Below are 20,895 nucleotides of genomic sequence, written 5' to 3'. Positions count from 1 at the left end.
TTCTACATGTCTGGGTCTCACTCTCAATGCAGTCACGAAAAGCAACATTAGTATAGTGGAAGACTGTTTTGGGATCACAACTGGCCAATTCTTGATATGACATGCTCCAACCTTCTGCTTGAAAAACTGAAACCAACTATTCTATAGCGAACACGAGGTGTGATTTGAATGCTGCTCCAAGACAATGCGAAACCACATACTGTCAATGCCATATTGTATACAGGATTATTCCAGCCTCCATATCGCTCGATCTCGCACAATCGTATTTCCACACCTTTGGCCCACTTAAGAATACAGTAAATAAATCGAGGTTCCAGAATGGCGAGGAACTCCAGTCAGCGACACATGACCGGTTATGCACGCGTCCAAAAGATTTTTCCCTCCCTATTGAATCTGTCTTTGTCAAACTCTGGTGTAAGTGCATTGAACTAGGGGAAAGCGGGAAATACTCTTTTGAAAAGTAATAATGTTGCTATTTTGTTGTTTGTAATAAATATTCTGCCGGTTATTTATGGATGAGCCTTGTACTATCAAAATACAGTCAACTCCAAAATAAATCGGTATACATACTTTTCTTTCCTTCTTTTGTCAGTAGCTTCCAAAAGAATTGGTCAATTGGAATCTTTTAAGTACTGTAAAGAAAATTCCGTTTCTTCGACATCAAAGGAAACGGAATTAATATGAGTTGATGTGTTTTGAGGATATCGAGTATGTAAATGTAATTTTACTGTTAACGGTACAACAACTGTAAATGCACTATTTGAACCATTCATATAATTATGTTACTACCAGAGTTGCTGTTTTTAAAACACATATTTTTAACAAATGCAATTGTTTAAACAATGTTTATGTGCAGTTTTAATCCTTTATTTTAAGTATGTGTACTTTAAAGACTTGTATAAATTAACGTTATTATATTTTTTAGTAGCAGTAGTAGAAGAAATTTTTCTACCATGATTTACTCTACTATTTTTTCCTATCCTAATTCTTATCGTTGGACAATGAACATAAAACCGAGACACTTGGTCATCAACTTGAAAAAGTAATATAAGTTTAAGTACTTGTATCGCAATTAAATATTTTGCTATGTCCGTTTTCCTTTTCTTTTCACTTGTAGACACTGTATATTAGCGAGGAAAACTTAGTGACAAAAAATGAAAGAAGAAAAAAGTTAATACGAAAACGAACATTTACCTATTAGCTCGTTTGATTGATTAATTGTAGGTTTAAAGGGAACGTCATCGCCGAGATATCTGTCCAAGCCCTCTCCCTTCCCCGCCCGCCTGCCCGAAATGAATATGGCCAAAACATTCCGCTCATAAAGAGATTACCGACATCTAAAGAACTAACAAATTCGCGACTTTTAAAAACAAAACAAAAAAGACAATAAAACCTCGATTAAAAACAGGAAAAAATACATAATTATCAAAATATATATTGTAAGGTTCTACATGATGCCTGACCACGTGATGACTGTAAGCACACCTCAGACGACAAACACGAAGGAGACGTCGTCAACCATCGCCACCAATCGGCAAGTGACGTAATCAGACATTCAACATTTCTGAATAAAAGCAGCCCACACATCACAAAAGACATCAATCTCCACCGATTGATCATCCACCACTTTCTAAGACGCTTGGTCATGGAGAGCTCCTTAATACTCTCTACAAGGCATAGTCACTGAAAGGCATTTATCCTACACTCTCTAAGACGCCTGGACATTGAAAGTTCCTTCTTGCTAGGACGCCTGGTCTTTGAGAGTCACCCACCTACATTTTGGCAGCAAGAGCCTTGGTTCTACCGTCCTCAGACGCATGGTCATTGAGCTCCTACAATTTACCAGTAAACCACTAAGTTATTTAGAGGAACTTATTTTTGTTGTAATATTCATTACTACTGTACACAAAAAAACTTCTATAATACAAGGTGATAGGGAAAGTCCAAAACTCCCGTGTATTGTCTTTTAGCTCTAACCTAAAAAGACAGAATTCTACATGGTAGACGCGTCGGTGTCTATCCGACAGACATTTCTTTAGAACTTTCCTATGGGACGCTATTTTTATTTACAAAACCGTACTTAAAAGGGGAAGTCACGAAGTGGCTCCGCTGAGATCCGAATTGATATGTTGCATGTGTTTGCATTTGATATGTTGTAACTAGACGAATCTCAAAGTTATACGTGCCACCGATCGGGATATCGTGAGTTGGAACATATTTTGTAATGTAGAAGTTATTAACTGGCAGAATAGGTTGAACCGGGTCATTTGTTCGGAAACGGTTGGGTATATGGAAATGTCGACGAACATGTGTCTCATCATTTTCAAGGACACATTTTTTGGGGTAAAAAAGTTTGTCCCAGGATCACAGACGGGGTCCAACTCAAAAGATTCAAATGGCAAGGGAGGTTAAGTAGCACATCATTTGAAAGCTGTTGTTAAATAAAAGAAGATGGGGCAAGTCTCGACTCTACGACAAACCTGTGCAAAATTACGTCGAATAAAAATGTAAAGAACAACTTAATTGAAAAGTCCATGGCCAGTCCTACAAATCGGAAACGGTGAGACAAACGTGAAAACAGAAAAGCACGTTTGGTATTATCTTTGAAGCACGATTTAAAGTAAAAATCGTCTTGTCCCAGGGTTCCAGGTGGGGTCCAACTCAAAAGTTTCGAAGGCAAGGGGGGTTAAGTAGCACATCGTTTCAAAGCTGTTAAATAAAAGAAGATGGAACTAGTCTCGACTTTCTACGACAAACCTGTGCAAAATTGCGTCGGATTAAAATGTAAACAACAACTTAATTGAAAAGTCCATGGCCACCTTGAATCCAAGATGGCCTCTTAAAACCTATGTCGAAAATATAGCCACTCCAAACTGCTGAAGCTAGGAAGACCAAATTTCGCATGAATGTCGATCAGTAACCGTAAGTGACGAAAAGATTCGAAATGTTCCAAAACGCAATATCTTGAGTTCAACATCCCGCACTATGTATCACGCACATGTCCAGCTCAAACCACTGGAGCTGGCGAAGCGAAATGTGGTATTTATGTTTACTGTCAATAGTAGATATCCACAAAAAGTTAAAGACGTGTCATCTGTAATCCAATATGGCTACCATCGTGAAAGATGAATGTGTGTATAAATGCTGACAATTATGTTATATCTGACAATCATAGCTGACAATTATGTTGCATTCATTAGACCCGTTAAAATAAAGAGATATATGAGTGACCCCGACCAAAGTTGTTGCCACCAGGCGTCAGCTCTAACGGCCGCAGCAGACGATTGGAAGCATCGTGGAACGGAGAATATTATTGTTTTATTTATTTATTTATTTACCATTTCGACTGTTTCTTATTTCTTTATTATTCTCATTTTCATTTTCTATCCTGTTTGTACTATACATAAATTAGTCCGTCATTGTGAACTCAAGATGTCGCGTTTTTGAGCATTTCATATCTTTTTGTTACCTACGCTTACTGTTCAACATTTACGCCAAATTTGGTTTTCCTAGCTTCAGCAGTTCTGAAAAAATGAAATGAAATCTTTGAGTTTTACGTCCCACGATTATGCCGGTTAGGCTAAAGGAGACGGGTTCAGCAGTTTGGAATGGCTACACTTTCGACATAGGTTTCAAGCGACCATCTTAGATTTAAGGTGGCCATAGGCTTTTCTATTAAGTTTGTGTTTACATTTGAGCCTCGGTAATTTTGCATAGAGTTATTGTAGAGAATCGAGACTTGTTCCATCTACTTTCACTTAACAACAGCTTTCAAACGATGTGCCATTTGCCATTTGAAACCTATGAGTTGGACCCCAACTGGACACCTGCGGGGACTCTGGGACAAGATATTTTTACTTTAAATCGTTACACTTTGACAATAATGCCACACGTGCTTTCCTGTTTTCACATTTGTCTCACCATTTTCGATTTATAGGAGTACTCATGGACTTTTCAATTAAGTTTTTGTTTACATTTTGATCCGCCGCCATTTTGCATAGGGTTGTGTAGAGTCGAGACTTGCTCCATCTTCTTTCATTTAACAGCTCTCAAATGATGTGCTACTTAACCCACCTTGCCATTGGAAACTTCTAAGTTGAACCCCGTCTAGGACGCTGCGGGAGACCCTGGGGTGAACTTTCTTACCCGAAGAAGTATGCCCTTGAAAATGATGGGATACGTGTTCGTCGAGTTTCCCATATACCCAACTGTTTCTGAACAAATGACCCGGTTCAAAATATTCTTCCAGCTAATAGCTTTTACATTACAAAATATGTTCTAACTCATGATATCCCGACCACGTATAACTTTGTGATTTGTCTAGTTATAACATATCAAATGAAAACACAATTGTCTCGTTCGGACCTCAGCGGAGCCACTTCGTAATCTTCCCTTGTTAGATTTTTTTTTCTCACTACTAATATCAGTGTAGTATGTTAATATATATTACTGCATTATAATACGACGGAGTGTTATAAAAATTGTATCCGTGTTGTCCAGAAACATTTCTGCGTTCTCATAATATTTCTTTTGAACAGTACAAACTGATTTGTTTACCTGGCAAGTTTGCTTATTTGTTTATGCCGAATACTCGTTCAGACATAGATAACGGAGGCAATATGGCACAAGCAAGCTTCCGACTTATTTTACCGTGCCCCACTTAACTAGGTATTCAGGTCACATTACAGATGATCCCGATCGTTTTTTCATGTCATTCGATCACTCAGCCATTCTCCAATCGTGGTCACCCGAAAAGGAACAGGAAATTTTACGAATGGATATGCAGGATTTAGGGGATTATTTTAAGCGTTATTTTAGGGGATACGAACATAGTGAATAGATAAAACTGTTTCATTTCATCACCGTTCCCTTCACTTCACCATTTGGAATACGGGACCTAATTGATAAACAAATTCAACAATTGTTAGACGCTAACATTATAACAGACGCATACTAACAGTTACTCGTTTCCATTGATAATGGTGAAGAAACCAAACACAGAAGAATTTAGGCTAGTGTTAAATTTACAGACTTGTAACAGTTATGCGAAGTAGAGTAGACTGTTACAAACTTGTGTTATACGATTTGTAACAGTATCTATGCCATTTCAACTAACAGACGATATTTTACAAATTTTGAAAGAAAATCCTTCCTAACGTCAATACACTTAAAAACAAAGTTATTTTCAGATTTTATTGCATCCAGAGAGTACTACATACACGACTTTTGAGGTGACTCATACACGCAAAAGTTATAAATTTGAAAGATGTGTCAGTATCACAAGACAAACGCTCAAGTGTTATCTATAGCAGCTAAAATAATATTAGACCGTCTACAGACACGCATCACCTCATTCGCTGATGATTGGATCTCATACATGGGAACTACAACTTTCGGATTTGGAACTTCTATTCCAACGACTGCAAAAGTATGATTTTCGTGATAATCCTAAGAATACACATTTACTACACAATGAATTGGAAGTATTAGAATTTTGAGTTTCAGGAAAAAGTAGCATTTCACCGAAAAAAGCTTTTAAAAAAAATTAAAAAAAGAAAAAAAACTACTAAAAGAATCCTTAAAAGTTTCATAGGACTTTGCACATAGCTCCGAAGTTAAATTACGGATTTCACAACCAAAATTGAACCAATACAGCAACTCTTTACCAAAAATTCAAAATTTAAATGGAATTCAACACACGATGAATAATTCGAAAAATTAATGGATTATCATTTTAATGATAAACTAGAGATAAGAGTGTATCCTAATGCTAGCTCACTTTATGTGGAAGGGCTATTGGCTTGATAAAGTTGCTTAATACTGAAGCCGCTGGCTTACAACAGACGAAATGAAATGTTCCGTTTGACAAAAACAATTGTACGGAATCATCTATGCTTTACGCAAATTTAGATACTTTCCAATTAATCGGAAATTTAAATTATTTACAGACACCAAATGCTTAACATCACTAAATACGCAACCTGACAAAGTAGGCAAGTATACGTGCTATAAACTTTTCTAGCTGACTACAATTTCAACATCTGTCATATAGAGGTAAAAGCATCCAGCAGATATTACTAACCGTTTAGAACTAAACGAACATAATAAGAGTGGCAAAAACAATTAAGATGACACATACTTAAAGCAAGTACCTGAAAATCTGCATGCTCATTGCCCGATTACGTTAGAATATCCCTTTCTTCCAATAAATCACCAACAAACGTTGGAAAATTTGCGAGAAGAGCAACGCAAGGATGATTCATACGGCGATATAGTTGCAGTTTTAGAAGCGAAATAACCTACATAAAGTTCTACGCTAAAATATACCATTTTCGATTCGCTGCGGCCATCTGGCGTATCATACTGAAACTATGGGTTTCCTGGCGGGAGCAGTGTTGTGTCTGACTTTGTAGGTGCGTGTTATCATGTGGCGACGAAAATCAACTGGTATTGGGGGAGTTACGTAATGGCTCTTTTCCATACCAAGTCTTCATACGTACGCATAGTAAAACAGTGTCGGCAGAATGTGTTAACCCTTTAACTGTCATTTATTAAATTATGTCTGGCTTGACTTTGCTGCGACTCATATACACTTGAGCTTTGGGACACTAACGCTATCTCGTGTACAAAAACCTCAATACTTCTTAGAATACCTGATATCAATTTGACCTATTTCTGATTATCTACAAACCTAACTTATTGTTCCTTTTGTATGATCTGAATTTTGAATTTAATTTATTCCTTTTCTTTCAAATCTTGAAGGTTTAAAAATTTCGGCGCACCTGTAGGATTTATTTTTTTTAACTCTTTCTCCAAATTTGTCTTGATTCTTTGAAGTGTTCTTCATATCTTATGTGGATAGCTCTATTGTTTATGTTGGCTAACGTTGCTTGAGTAACGGAAACTTTCTGAATACTTTCGTGAGATCAGATCCTATTTTACACTGTCCTCTGATATATATATATATACTCTGCACTGCAGCATTCCCATGTGAAAATATCAAGCATAATTTAATAATCTGCCACAATTCCACACAAGGTTTATTTCTTACTATTACAGAAGAACAGAAATCGTTTCGTTTAGTCTTGAAGATGGACACGCATTTTCTGAAAATGTTTTGAAGTTCAATTCTAAGATGGAATGAGTTGCCTTCTCAGCAACAATGTGTGATATTCTATTATTAGTGTAAAATGATTCTACGAATAAGCTGAGTTTTTGTTTCCTTTGGTCTGGTTTGGAAAATAATCAATGGTTATAAACCCTGAACATTCTTGTATTTTAAAGGGCATCTTTCTAAGACTTTGTCATTTTGATGAAGGTAGTCTGACACAATAAATTTGAACTTTTCAACTTCGGTTTAATTTGAAGTCACTTTTTTTTTTTAACTTTATCTATTTATTTGTTTGTATGTATGTATGTATGTATGTGTCTGCCCTCAGATCGATACTTTTTATTTTTTTTATATATATATATATATATATATATTTATTATTTTTTAAGATCCAAAGAGATCTGATCGGTTGTGGTAGGCATTTTATTTAGCTTCAAGAATTTTTCAACCAATTCTGAATAAAAACTTGCAACTCTGTAAACAAATATAGGCCAAGTGGGTCAGGATTCTTTTTCAGAAATGATTCACATTCCATTCACATGCCAATTTGCACTTTATAAACTCGTCTTTAATTTGCGCTGAAACAGTTTACAATGGCTAAGTGTTGAGAGACTTCCTACTGTCAGTAGATTTCTAAATATTTTTGAAAATAATCAATGGAAGAGATATTTTTAAGCCATCTTGTACGGATAAATTTAGTACGGTGTCCTGGAGTATCAATGAAAATGAAATATGAACCTCGTGGTCGGTGGTGCGAAAGAACCTCAGAGACGTCCAGGGGCAGCGAATGATGACATGCCTGTAGCAGCTGGCACGGTACTCTGAAAAAGGACAAGCCTTTTTAGAGTGGACTATTATAGGTGACAAGTTCTGGGTGTACCATGGAATGGGAACATATAGTACGCGACAAAACAACCATTTTTTTCCTCGAAGGTCAGGATCTAAGGGTTTACTTGTCCCTACCACAAATCCTTCACTGTAACTAGATTTCGGTGTTGCCGCTCCAACTCAGGTAGAACTGTATAAAGCTCTCAGTATGGCTAACCCCATTACGGTTATCATAGTAGCATCGTACAGCGTTTGTTCCGTCTCGCATCTGTAGCTTTTACAGCGTGATTGAAGAACGTATATTTCGGTAGCTAGGCTTTGCAATCAGCCCACGTCATGTAACAATATATGAAAGCTATTTTATTCTATTTTGTACAGCTTAAAATACAAATTACTTTGATGTTTATTATGTCGGGAAGTATGTAAATGTTATCGAATAGAGCAAATCTTCTTTAAATTTTACTCCCGATCCAAGCCTTTGCATTATGTTATTTCCATAAATGACGCAAACGCAATGCTCTAAATAAAAGAGGGGGAGTATGCGGGGTATACTTTCTTAGATCTTCCACTTCGGGCGCTGCATAAAGGAATAGCAACACAGTTTAAAAACCGAGATCTTGCTATCTTGAATATTTTCAGTGCGTAGCTGATGCTTGTTGTATTGCAATATTGGGTAGGCACTGCCCCTCATGTACCGTAGCTCCAGGGAGTCAGTTTAGTATATTTCCTAGCTAATTTTCTCAACTATTTCAATAAGCATTTATTATTTTATTACCAACGTCCTAGCCACACTGGAATGTCACTCCCCATTAGATCAGCGAAGTCAAGCAGTCCTGGGTCTGGTCAGAGGAAAGATAGGTGTGACTATTCGTACTCACCAGACGGTGTTGGCGCTGCGGCGTCCACCCAGCGTCGTGAGGACAATTGGAAGCCACTTGAAAGAAAAAAGTAGCGAACTCCAGTCCAGAAAGCAAGCATTAATGGCGAAGATAGCCAATCTGCTGACAACACATCACCCCACAGAAATGAGTGCCATAAGTCCAGGCCTTCTAAGGGCTGTTGCGCCAGGAATTTAGTTACCATTAGGCCTATTATTGTTGCTAATAAGAATAATACTAGTAATAGGCTTAATAAAGATACTTTCTGTTTGTCTGCTCTGCTCGTAAGTACATTATTTCTAACTTTATGATATAGTTAGACAGGCCAATAATTGATCAGTTTCTTTTTAATGTGATTCGTCACGTTACTGGACGATAAAAACTGGACAAGCCACAAATTAGAGTACTATACACAGGAAATTAATAATGATAGCTTTATTACTCAGATATTAATCTGCATACATTAATAAATATGAGGATCTAGGTACTTAATAGAATGCTTTTTAATCATTTCTTTTTTAAAGAAGAAAGTTTTAAATTGTCATTATAGACAGATGGCCTGTCGAATAATAATAATAATATTAATATTATTATTATTATTATTATTATTATTATTAATTTTTCCCAGGACATTGAACAAAGTTATCGTGTCTTGCAAAATGTATTTGATGAAGACAAGGATCATGTTGTCATCGAGATAGATCAATCGTTCTCAGAAAGTGAGGATAACGAAAACGAGGACATGTTTTAAACTCTTGAAGTGTCAAATTTCAATTGTTTATTTTATCTATTTATGTGAGAATTTTCAAAATAATATTCAATCAGATCTGATATAGTGCTTTATGTGAGATTGATTTTAAGTTGTATGAAGGGCATAAACAAGTAATAATAATAATAATGCTATTTATAAAGGACTAACATTAGTGCATCACGCTAACTCCTAATAGTAAATCACGTTCATGCTCATTGCAATAATATAATGCAATAATTTAGATTTGAGCATTTATATTTATGTATCCGCAAGTTCGTTGGTCGGCTTAAAAAAAATTAAAAAAAAAATAAATAAAAAAAAAAATAATAATAATAATAATAATAATAATAATAATAATAATAGTTCTTAAGATTGAATATAACCTATAATTAGTGCTTGAACTTTTCAGGTAACAGTATCCGCCCGATAACCATTGCGTTTCGTTTACTCGATCCTTAGACCTGATAAACCCGTTTGACCCGTGTTTCGCCTGTTTGGACCGTTTGACCCGATAGACTCGTTATGAATTCCTACGTGATAATTAGAACAATTTGTGTTACGATAATAAAGTGAAACACACTATTTACAATCATGACAGACTAAACTTGTTTTCATAAAAACGGGGTTATCAGACCAACCCTATTCATACGGTTCAATCGGGCAAACCCGATTCATACGGGTAAAAATACAATATCGGTCCAGGATAGATTCTATTTTCCGAGCATTGCCGAAAATGCATAGCCCGCAACGGCTCGAACGTAAAAACTATATTATAATTATAATTATAATAATAATAATTATTATTATTATATTAAAAGGAGAGAAAATTACTTGTCGAATGGCCTGTATGTATTTTATTCCTATTTTAAATGGTTATTCTTGTTTTATTTATATACTTATTGGTTTGCAACACTCAGAAAGAATAGTTCGAGACTTCATTGTTTGCCCTGGCGACGGGGAGAGCGGCTAAGCTTTTGTAATACCTGCAATATCCAACTGGTTGACCAACCGCACGTGTCCGCTAAAAACCATATGACAGTTTTACTGCTGATAAGGCAAGTTGGTTTAGCTTTGAAAACCACAATTTTAAGATGGAATGAATTGCCTTCTCAGCAACAATGTGTGTGATTCTATTATTAGTATAAAATGATTCTATGAATAAGCTGAGTTTTTGTTTCCTTTGGTCTGGTTTGGAAAATGATCGGACAAGAAGCTATGGTTATAAGCCATGAACATTCTTGTACTTTAAAGGGCATCTTTCTAAGACTTTGTCATTTTGATGAAGATAGTCTGACACAATAAATTTGAGCCTTTGAACTTCGGTTTAATTTGAAGTCACTTTTTTTACAGGGTGTCTACCAAAATTCCAAAATGAAATTTCGTGACTTTTTCGTGACCTTTTCTTTACCAAATCATAAAATTTCCTAACATTTTCAAGAGCGAATTAGGCCGAATTTTCATCCATGAGATAGAAACGTACTTTTCTTGCGATTTGGTAGCGTCTAAAGCCAAGCATAGACAGTTTTATGGTGAATTTTGACGTTTCACAGAATAAAATTTTCCAGTGCGTACTTGCATTTGTACAGAAAAAAAAAAAAAGCTAAATTTCGTGACTTTCATGACCGTTTTCTGATTTCGTGACATTCGTTACTCGTGACCGATAGACACCCTGTTTTATTTTTTAACTTTATCTATTTATTTGTTTCTATGTGTGTATGTATGTGTCTGCCCTCAGATCGATACTTTTTATTTTTTTATATATATTTATTCCGTGTAACGTGGGTTCCTGTCACCACGGCATGGCGCGTCCTCAGGTTGCGGATCGAGGAGAAGGCCTCTAGATATAGAGGTGAGCCGCGAATACACAGAATAAGCAGTCGCGGATAGCCGACTAGGAGTGGTCCTCCAGCTTGGGGATTTGGGTAAGGCTAACAACCTCATCCTGTTAAAAAAAAAAAAAAAAAAAAAAAAAACACTTGTTCAGAAATATTCACAAAAGCCTCGGACAGGGACTGATAACTTCGCATGAGCTCAGCGAAAGAAAATGGACATGAGATTTGGAACTTTGAATATTAGAAGTCTTTATAGGGCAGGCGCATTAAAATCCGTAACGATTGAGTTAGAGAAATACAAGGTGGACATAGTAGGAGTTCAGGAAGTTAGGTGGGAAGGAAATGGAGCTGTGAATTCCGGAAATTTTACGTTCTTTTACGGGGAAGGAAATAAAAATCACCAGTTAGGAACAGGGTTTTTCGTCACAAACGAATATTACCAGCAATTAAACGGGTTGAATTTGTTACTGACAGACTTTCTTTTATTACTCTTAAGGGACGGTGGTGTGATATTATTGTTTTAAATGTACATGACCCAACTGAAGATAAGCATGACGATATAAAAGACAGTTTTTACGAAGAAGTAGAAAGGATATTTGACCAACTCCCGCGATACCATATGAAAATTCTATTATAGGGGATTTCAATGCGAAGATAGGACGAGAGGATATTTTCAAACCGATTATAGGGAACGAAAGTCAGCATAAGGAAAGTAATGACAACGGTGTTAGACTTGTGAACTTTGCAACATCCAAAAATGTAATCGTGAAGAGTACAAAATTCCCACATCGCGACGTTCATAAATAGACTTGGACATCACCAAACGGAAAAGCTCATAATCAAATTGATCACATTTTAGTAGATAGAATAAGGCAATTTAGCATAATTGGTGTCCGGTCGTTCAGAGGGGCTGATTGTGACACTGATCACTACCTGGTAGCAGCGATAATACGAGAGAGATTATCGTTGAATAAAGGTAATATTCATTGTCCGAAAACGGAGAGATTCAATTTAAAGAAATTAGAAGAGAGCCAGGTAAGAGAGGAATACCAGATTGAAGTTTCGAATAGATTCTCAGCTTTAGAATATTCGGAGTGCACTAGTGTTGAGGATACCTGGATTGAATTATAGATAGCATTAAAATTTCAGCAAAAGAAAAATTGGGACACGCCGAAAACGTAGGAACAAACCTTGGTTCGACCAGAAATGCATTAAACTAGCAGAGAAGAGAAAACAGGCAAAATTATGCTGGCTACAAAATCCGAATGAAATAACTACACAGAATTTCGCAGATACCAGACGGGAAACGTCCAAAACTTTTAGAACAAAGAAACGCGATTTTTTGAAAGCTAAAATTAAAGAACATGAAGAGAACAGTAAAAATAAAAACAGCCGAGACATGTATAAGAGGATCAGCAAATTTCAGAAAGACTATCAACCTCGTGCTTATATATTAAAGAAATCTGACGGTACAGTTCTCACTGATACGGATAGCATCTTAAATAGATGTAAATAGATGGAAAGATTTCTTTGACGATTTGCTTAACAAGCAACCAAAAACTAGTGTGCGTGAAGAAAAGAAGATACACACCGAAGAATCGTATATTCCAGAACACAACCGAATAGAAGTAGAAACCGCTATAAAGAAATTAAAGAAACACAAATCTCCGGGTGTAGATGAAATTCCGGCTGAGTTAATTTTAGCTGGAGGCGAAAAATTGTGGAACAAGATACACAAACTCATCCTCCTTATCTGGAACAAGGAGGAATTGCCACAGGAGTGGAAACAATCAATCATTGTTCCAATTCACAAGAGAGACTACAAAACTAATTGTAATAATTATCGAGGCATTTCTCTTTTGTCAACATCTTATAAAATCCTTTCAAATATTCTATTAGCAAGATTGACCCCATACGCAGATGAAATTATTGGAGATTATCAGTGCGGATTTAGACGAAATCGATCAACTATCGACCAAATATTTACCATTCGCCAAATACTCGAAAAAAGTGGGAATATAGTAGCCCGGTACATCAACTATTTATTGATTTTAGAAAGGCGTACGACTCGGTTAGGAGATAACATTATACAACGTTCTTACAGAGCTTGGAATACCGAAAAAGCTAATTAGATTAATTAAGATATGTTTAAATGAATCCCAAAGTAAAGTCCAGGTAGGAAATTTTTGTCCACGAGCTTTCACGTCGAAAATGGCCTGAAACAAGGAGATGCGTTGTCGCCATTATTATTTAACTTTGTTCTGGAATACGCTATAAGGAAAATCCAAGATAATAACCAGGGCCTAGAGTTGAACGGTATTCACCAGGTTATGGCATATGCTGATGATTTAAATTTAATAGGGGATGATAGGAGAACAATAGAAAGAAATGCCGAGATCTTATTAAACGCTTGCAGGGACATGGCTTTAGAAGTAAATGCAGAGAAAACTAAATACATGGAAGTGCGTCGGGACCTAATACACCAAATTATAGATGCGTTAAAATATTAAAGAATACTTTTGATAAAGTGGATAGTTTCAAATATCTAGGATCAATATTAACAGAGGAAAATCATATCGACGAAGAAATTAAATGTCGACTAAAAGCAGGGAATTCGTGTTACTATTCGATTCAAAATCTCTTGTTATCGCGAAATCTATCGAGGAATTTGAAGCTTAAAATATATAAATCGATAATCATGCCTGTTGTTCTATATGGATGCAAAACATGGTCGCTTACACTGAGGGAAGAACATAGACTGAGAGTATTTGAGAACAAAATCCTGAGATGAATATTCGCACCCAAGAGGAACGGAAATGGGGAATGAGGGAAACTTCATAACGAGGAACTACAAAATTTATACGGTTTACCAAACATTGTTAGGGTCTCAAGTCTAGGAGGCTTAGGTGGGCAGGTCATGTACCTAGAATGGAAGAAAGTAGAAACGCTTTCAAAGTCTTGACTGGAAGACCAATCGGAAAACGACCATTAGGAAGACCTAGGCGCAGATGGGAGGACAATATTAAGATGGATCTCGCAAAGATAGGAATACAAAGTAGAAACTGGATGCAGTTAGCTAAGGATAGAAGTCAGTGAAGAGCTTTTGTGAACGCGGCGTTGTACCTCCGTGTTCCATAGGCCATAGAGTTAGTTAGTTAGTTATATATATTTATTATTTTTTTAAGATCCAAAGAAATCTGATCGGTTGTGGTAGGCATTTTATTTAGCTTCAAGAATCTCTCAACCAATTCTGAATAAGAACTTGCAACTCTGTGAACAAATATAGCCCAAGTGGGTCAGGATTATTTTTCAGAAATGATTCACATTCCATTCACATGCCGATTTGCACTTTATAAACTCGTCTCTAATTTGCGCTGAAACAGTTTACAATGGCTAAGTGTTGAGAGACTTCCTACTGTCAGTAGATTTCTAAATATTTTTGAAAATAATCAATGGAAGATATATTTTTAAGCCATTTTGTACAATGCTTTAACAGAAATGCGTTTCTTCCAGTCAAACTGGTAAATTTAGTACGGTGTTCTGGAGTATCAATGAAAACGAAATATGAACCTCGTGGTCGGTGGTGCGAATGATGAGATGCCTGTAGCAACCGGCACGGTACTCTGAAAAAGGACAAGCCTTTTTAGAGTGCACTGTTATAGGTGACAAGTTCTGGGTGTACCATGGAATGGGAACATAACTGATTTCCCACCAATGGAGAAATTCAAATTGATTAAATCTGCGAAAAAGATGATAGTAACTGTATCCTGGATTACGCAAGGGGTTCTATGGTGGATTTTCTAACACCAGGGGTCACTGTGAATATTCATCATATGAAACAACATTAGTAAAATTGTGTCGTGCCTTCGTGAAAACACCCTACCATTAATGTCAGAAATGCCAAACTTCTTCATAATAATGCACTCCCCCATGTTGGTGCTTGTGTTCATGAGAAACTTGAAAAGTTTGGATGGGATGCGCTAGAGCAAGTGCCGTAGAGTCCTGATCTAGAAACTTCAGACTATCAACTTTTTGGTTTGATGATAAAATGCAATGCTGATTACGAAGTCAAATCGGTTGTGTGCAGACGCTTATACTAACAAAAGATACAGATTTCCATAAAAAAATGTACAACGAAATGTATTGAGAGACTTAGCATCCATGTTGAAGAGCAGCTTTAATATGAGTTCTTACTTTGCATGTATTTGCATGTACCATTAATGTATTGCCTATTACATTTTCGGATACATTAAGTGTTGTGTGTCATTTATTGATTCGCCTCGTATCTTGATAATTATTTCGTAACGAAAACAATGACAATTTTCTGCCGTACCAGGAATCGAATTCTTGATCAAATGATCAAATATTTTAATCAAGATCTATTGTTCAGTTTATCATTAATTAACACTCAAAATTTCCTTAAACACTTTCCCTAACGGTCAAGTTTTAACAAAGAATTTGCCACATTACAAAATAAAATTTGGATCATTATCCCCAATAAGGAATCATTATTTGTATTGTCCACGTCCCTTTTTCAAATAATTAAGCGAATTACTTACTTTCTGGTAATTCTGAAACAGCTTCAATTCGGATTTTGATCCAGCCGGGAATCACAGTCAAGCGACTCATTCTATCTGGCCTGCAAAAATTAAACAATAATAATAATTAAAGCCCGAAATTAATGGCAAAATGCCATATTATTTTAATTATATTTTTAGCAAGAGTGTAATTTCACAGTTTACAAACCATTTGTTAACATTTTCCATTTTCTCTTTCACTGCTTTTTATCCACGCGGGAATAACGGCATATCAAAGATCTTGCTAGCTTTTATCTGGTCAAGTGATCGCAATGTCCGATAATAATTGGAGTCTATTGCAGTTGGAAAATAGTAAGTGGAGGGGGAATGCTAGTGTATCTTCAGTTCTTGGAATTTTGGAAGACAAAAATAAACGAAGATGCTTACTTTCAAGAAATAGCCAGGTATGGCACTTATTGTGAGGGCTGGCATGCGTGACACATAGTTGATGTTAGTGTGCATTTCAAAATTCCTCTACATGCCGAAAGTAGACCTTTCTACGAAAGGGAAGATGGATAAATTTGTGAGTGAGTTTGGGTGAAGTGTTTTCAACAGATGGTTTCTGTACTGTTTTGCAAATTATGTGAAACTCTGGCTTCCACTGAGAAGCATTATTTTGTCACATACCATATAAGCACTGCAAAACAAATAGTTAGTGAAAAGGTTCAGAATCACTTTGCAACATGCACGAATCCCGCTTCGCATATTAACAGTTTTGCGAATGATTTGTGTTAAGCTCTAATTAATGCGGACCTTTAAGGAAATTCGAAAATGTTTCCTTTAGAAACTTTCTCGAGAAATAGTCAAGACTCATTGATACCTTTGATGAGGACGATGCGTCTTCAATTAAAATTGTTCAAAGTTTACTTCAGAAGGATTCCTTGGGAAACGACCTATCTTACATTGCAACATATTTTGCAAAATTACCAAACGCTATTACCAAGCTTGAAAAAAAAAAAATAATATATAATTTTCAGAAAACCTTTAACGATGCTGTCAATGATCTGAGTGTTGTACCTGGTGATACGGGCACGCATATTCGGCGAAAGTGTGATCCCATTTTAAGTGCTAATCTAGATGTGGAAAAATTGAAGAACATTACTATGACATGAATCCTTCCCAAATAACTGGTTTCCAGTATGCTGCAACAACACCTATAGATGTGAAAAGATCATTTTCACATCTAAAGCGAATTCTTTCTAACAGGAAAAAAGTCTTCTGTTTGAAAATCTTAAGAAGTTGTTGATTATTTCTGAGAACGAAAATATGAAATAACTTTTGCAAGTGGAAACAGATTGCTAGCGAAGTGTAAAACATCTTCATCTTAGCATTTCTCGAGCTTTGAATGTTTTCTAAACTGCTTTGAAACTGCGCATGAATAAAGTGTAATAGTATTTTTCCATTTATCACCTTGATTCATTGTATCTACTGAAGAATGATGAATGGATCGTTAGGTGTCATTCCTTACGGGTTGCGACATTTGCACGTTTCCGGAAACTTTTAATTGTAGCACTAACTGCAGAATGAAACATTTTATTTCTTATGATTCATAATTATTTATTCGATCAGTAAACCAATTATAGGCTCGTAGTTTTTAAATATTTTAGTACCTATTTTTTTTTTCCAAAAGTCCATGGTTGGTTGTTTTATTTTCCATTAATTAAGAGGTATAATAATACTAATAATAATAATAATAATAATAATAATAATAATAATAATAATAATAATAATAATAATAATAATAATAATAATAATGTCAAATGGGGCTACTATGTACATGGGGGCTTCTTTGAACAAAACTGGGAAAATGTTTCAATCAAAATTTTCATGCCCTGAAAAGTCATTTGCGGCTCATTTGAATATTGCAAGTAGTAGTTTGGAATGTTCTGAATTCAACCATGACAAATCTATAAACTTTACTAACAATGATGTATGAGAAAAAAAAAATAAATATGAAGCGATGTTTTTTCTAATTTTTCGTCAACCAGAAAATTGTGTCTCTGGAACTCTGGTTTAAAGCAGTAACTGCCTAAATCAGTGTTACTGATGAAATCTCAGCCATTATCTACCGATTCCAATAGGTTCTATTGTTGTCTATCCTATATTCAAATTTTGGTGAATTTTTGAAAACCACATGTCATTTTAGGTAAGAAATGGGGCTACTATGAACAGCTGATTTTGGTGGGTCTAAAAATCAGTTCGTGGGTAATAGTACGGTATATTCTAAAGAAAAGTAAATGGCATTATACTGGGCAAGTCATAGACAAAGAGAGCTGCAATTGGAAAGTCAAGTTTACGCGCATTAATAAAACAGGTACCAGTATGACATTCTATTGACCCGAAAATGTAGACAGTGATATGGTTTGTGCAAAACACATTGTTCCGATGTTACCAGAGCCCATTCTTAGCAATCGAGGGCTTCTTAAGTTTGGCGGCATCTCTTTTGAAAGTCTCAATTTGCAATAAGGCCAAGCATGTTCCAATCGTGTACAAATAGTTTCTTACCATCCTGTATAGTGTAAATAGTGCTTATCCATCGTACCGAAAAAAATATTTGCGTTTCTTTAAAAACGTCTCTGTTCGATTCGTATGAACATACGGACCTCTTACTACAAGAGAGACCTTTTAAAGTTTTAAATATTCAAGTTGCAATAGTGATACGATGGACATCAACCTTTAAGAAATATTGGGTAAGTACATTTTAAAAATATTTTCTGTAGACCGTTAGGAAAATCGCACAACTATGTAATATATACCAAAATGTTCATAGAACTCGCTTCTTTTAAACTCAATATCAAAGAATACCATAGAGCTTATAGGAAGAATTTTATAATAACAATTAACATTATGTTCAAAGTAGCCCCATTTATGGGGCTACTTTGAACACTCGTATTTCATTTTTTTTCTAGCTGAAGACATTATCTGACAACAATGGTTATCAACAGAGTGATAGTACTCTTTTGTGCCATGGTTTTAAAAATATAACATTGGGCTTACAGTATGTTGTTTACAAAATATTTAAGAACATGTGTTTTTTTTTTTTTTTTGTATCAAAGTAGCCCCATTTGACGATAATAATAATAATAATAATAATAATAATAAAATTTTTAAAGAAAGTGATACAGATAGTCAACGCCTAGGTCGAAATTCGAAGGAAAAACTGACTAAAATTAATAATACTGAAACAATAACAAATACCGTTGATTTTTTAAAAATTTCTTTAACAGATATTTATTTTTGGCTACCATCTATTTAGTAGTAGGGTGGTAAGTTTTGTAACTATGTTAATGACCATCTTCTGTCGCTTAATTGGTGATACTAAATTAGTATATAATGTGATTTTAACAAGATCGTTGATTTTTAAAAAAATATCTACCATTATTTTCTCAATTATGCTCGAGCCCTAGGCATCAGTACTTACTATCAAAAAATTTTCATCCAGACTTACCCCATTACTTTTATCCTACAAGATAGACAAGCAATTTCACACATAACCATAATGTAACAGCATTTTTTTTATCAGATGCGTTGAAGAAAAGATGAGGATTACCTCGACATAACTCGCTAATTTTAAATTTTTAGATGTTTTCAGGTATGACAATTTTTATTTATTGTTAATAGATACACAATCATCTTATGAATTAGTAATCTGTAGACTGCTTTTATTAAGGCCCCTAATCTGAATGGATAACTGCAACTCCGTTTTGGGTGACGGATCCAGCAAACCTAGCTAACAGAACAGTTATTAAATACACCAATCGTAGTACATTCCAGGGCGCCATAGCCTATGTCACGCAGGACATGATTATAAAACCTTAAAATCAAGATATCACGTCTATGTATAAATATTAAAATAATTTAAATTACATATTTGTATCATTAGTTAATACTAGATCTTTTGTAAAAATAACCCTTACAAGGCCATAATTACTTACTTTCTGAAGTCAGACAATATTTTTATTAACTCTTCATCTTTTAGTCTAGTACCTTCCTGTCTATATACACCTGGGAAATCGGACGTAGTATCTAATTCATTACTATATGATCTGAATAACGGACGTGCTGTCCAAGCAAATGGCATTCTATAGTTTCCTAGCCTGAAAACGAAAGCAATATTAGGTAAGAAAATCAAGTTTGGTAGGTGTCCTATTATGCAAGATACATACATCTTTAAAAGTATAAATGATATACATAATTATTTTAAGCCCAAACATAAATATAAGCTTGGATAAGGATGGATAAAATTCATATGAAGGGTATAAAATCCAAAATAAATAAATAAAATACGCCAACTTAAACAAGTTATCGCAGCGCATATAATATATTTGATTAGTACTTCATTAAAACAAAGTATAACTTTGGAGTACATACACAAATATGAAAACACTTAACGATAAACATACTAACTATCTCTACGGCCTATGGAACCCAGAGGTTCAATGCCACGTTCACAAAAAGGACATCGACTTGTATCCTTAGCCAACTGGATCCAGTTTCTACTTTGTATTCCTATTTCTGCGAGATTCATTTTAATATTGTTCTTCCATCTACGTCTAGGTCTTCCTAATGGTCGTTTTCCAATTGGATTTCCAGTTTGAAAGCGTTCCTACTTTGTTCCTTGTTCCTACATGACTTGCTCTCCTGAGCCTCCTAGATTTGATGATCATAACAATGTTTGGTAAACGGTATGAATTATGTAGTTCCTCGGTATGAAGATTCCCAATTCCCGTTCCTCTTGAGTCCGAATATTCGTACGTTCTTCCCTCAGAGTGACCATGTTTCGCAACCATACAGAACAACAGGCATGATTATCGTTTTATATATTTTAACCTTAAAGTTCCCCAACAAAATTCGCGACGACAAAAGATTTTGAACTGAATAGAACAAATGCGAATTCCCTGCTTTTAGTCGACATTTA

General features: G+C 35.4%; 1 protein-coding gene across 1 annotated transcript in view; it reads right to left on the bottom strand.

Moving 5' to 3' along the window:
• Positions 1 to 20,895, bottom strand: part of Ziz (dedicator of cytokinesis protein Ziz) — a 401,589-nt gene that overhangs the window by 249,072 nt on the left and 131,622 nt on the right. Inside the window, exons 12-13 of the mRNA XM_081769231.1 lie at positions 19,913 to 20,074; positions 15,960 to 16,039 (exon numbers count right to left, since the gene is read on the bottom strand). Coding sequence (XP_081625357.1) covers positions 15,960 to 16,039; positions 19,913 to 20,074 — 242 coding nt within the window. The remainder of the gene's footprint in view (positions 1 to 15,959; positions 16,040 to 19,912; positions 20,075 to 20,895) is intronic.

The sequence above is a fragment of the Thermobia domestica genome, chromosome 8 (assembly GCF_964235325.1).
Source record: "Thermobia domestica chromosome 8, izTheDome1.hap1.1, whole genome shotgun sequence".
NCBI lineage: Eukaryota > Metazoa > Arthropoda > Insecta > Zygentoma > Lepismatidae > Thermobia > Thermobia domestica.
This window is presented reverse-complemented; position numbering and strand designations above follow the sequence as displayed.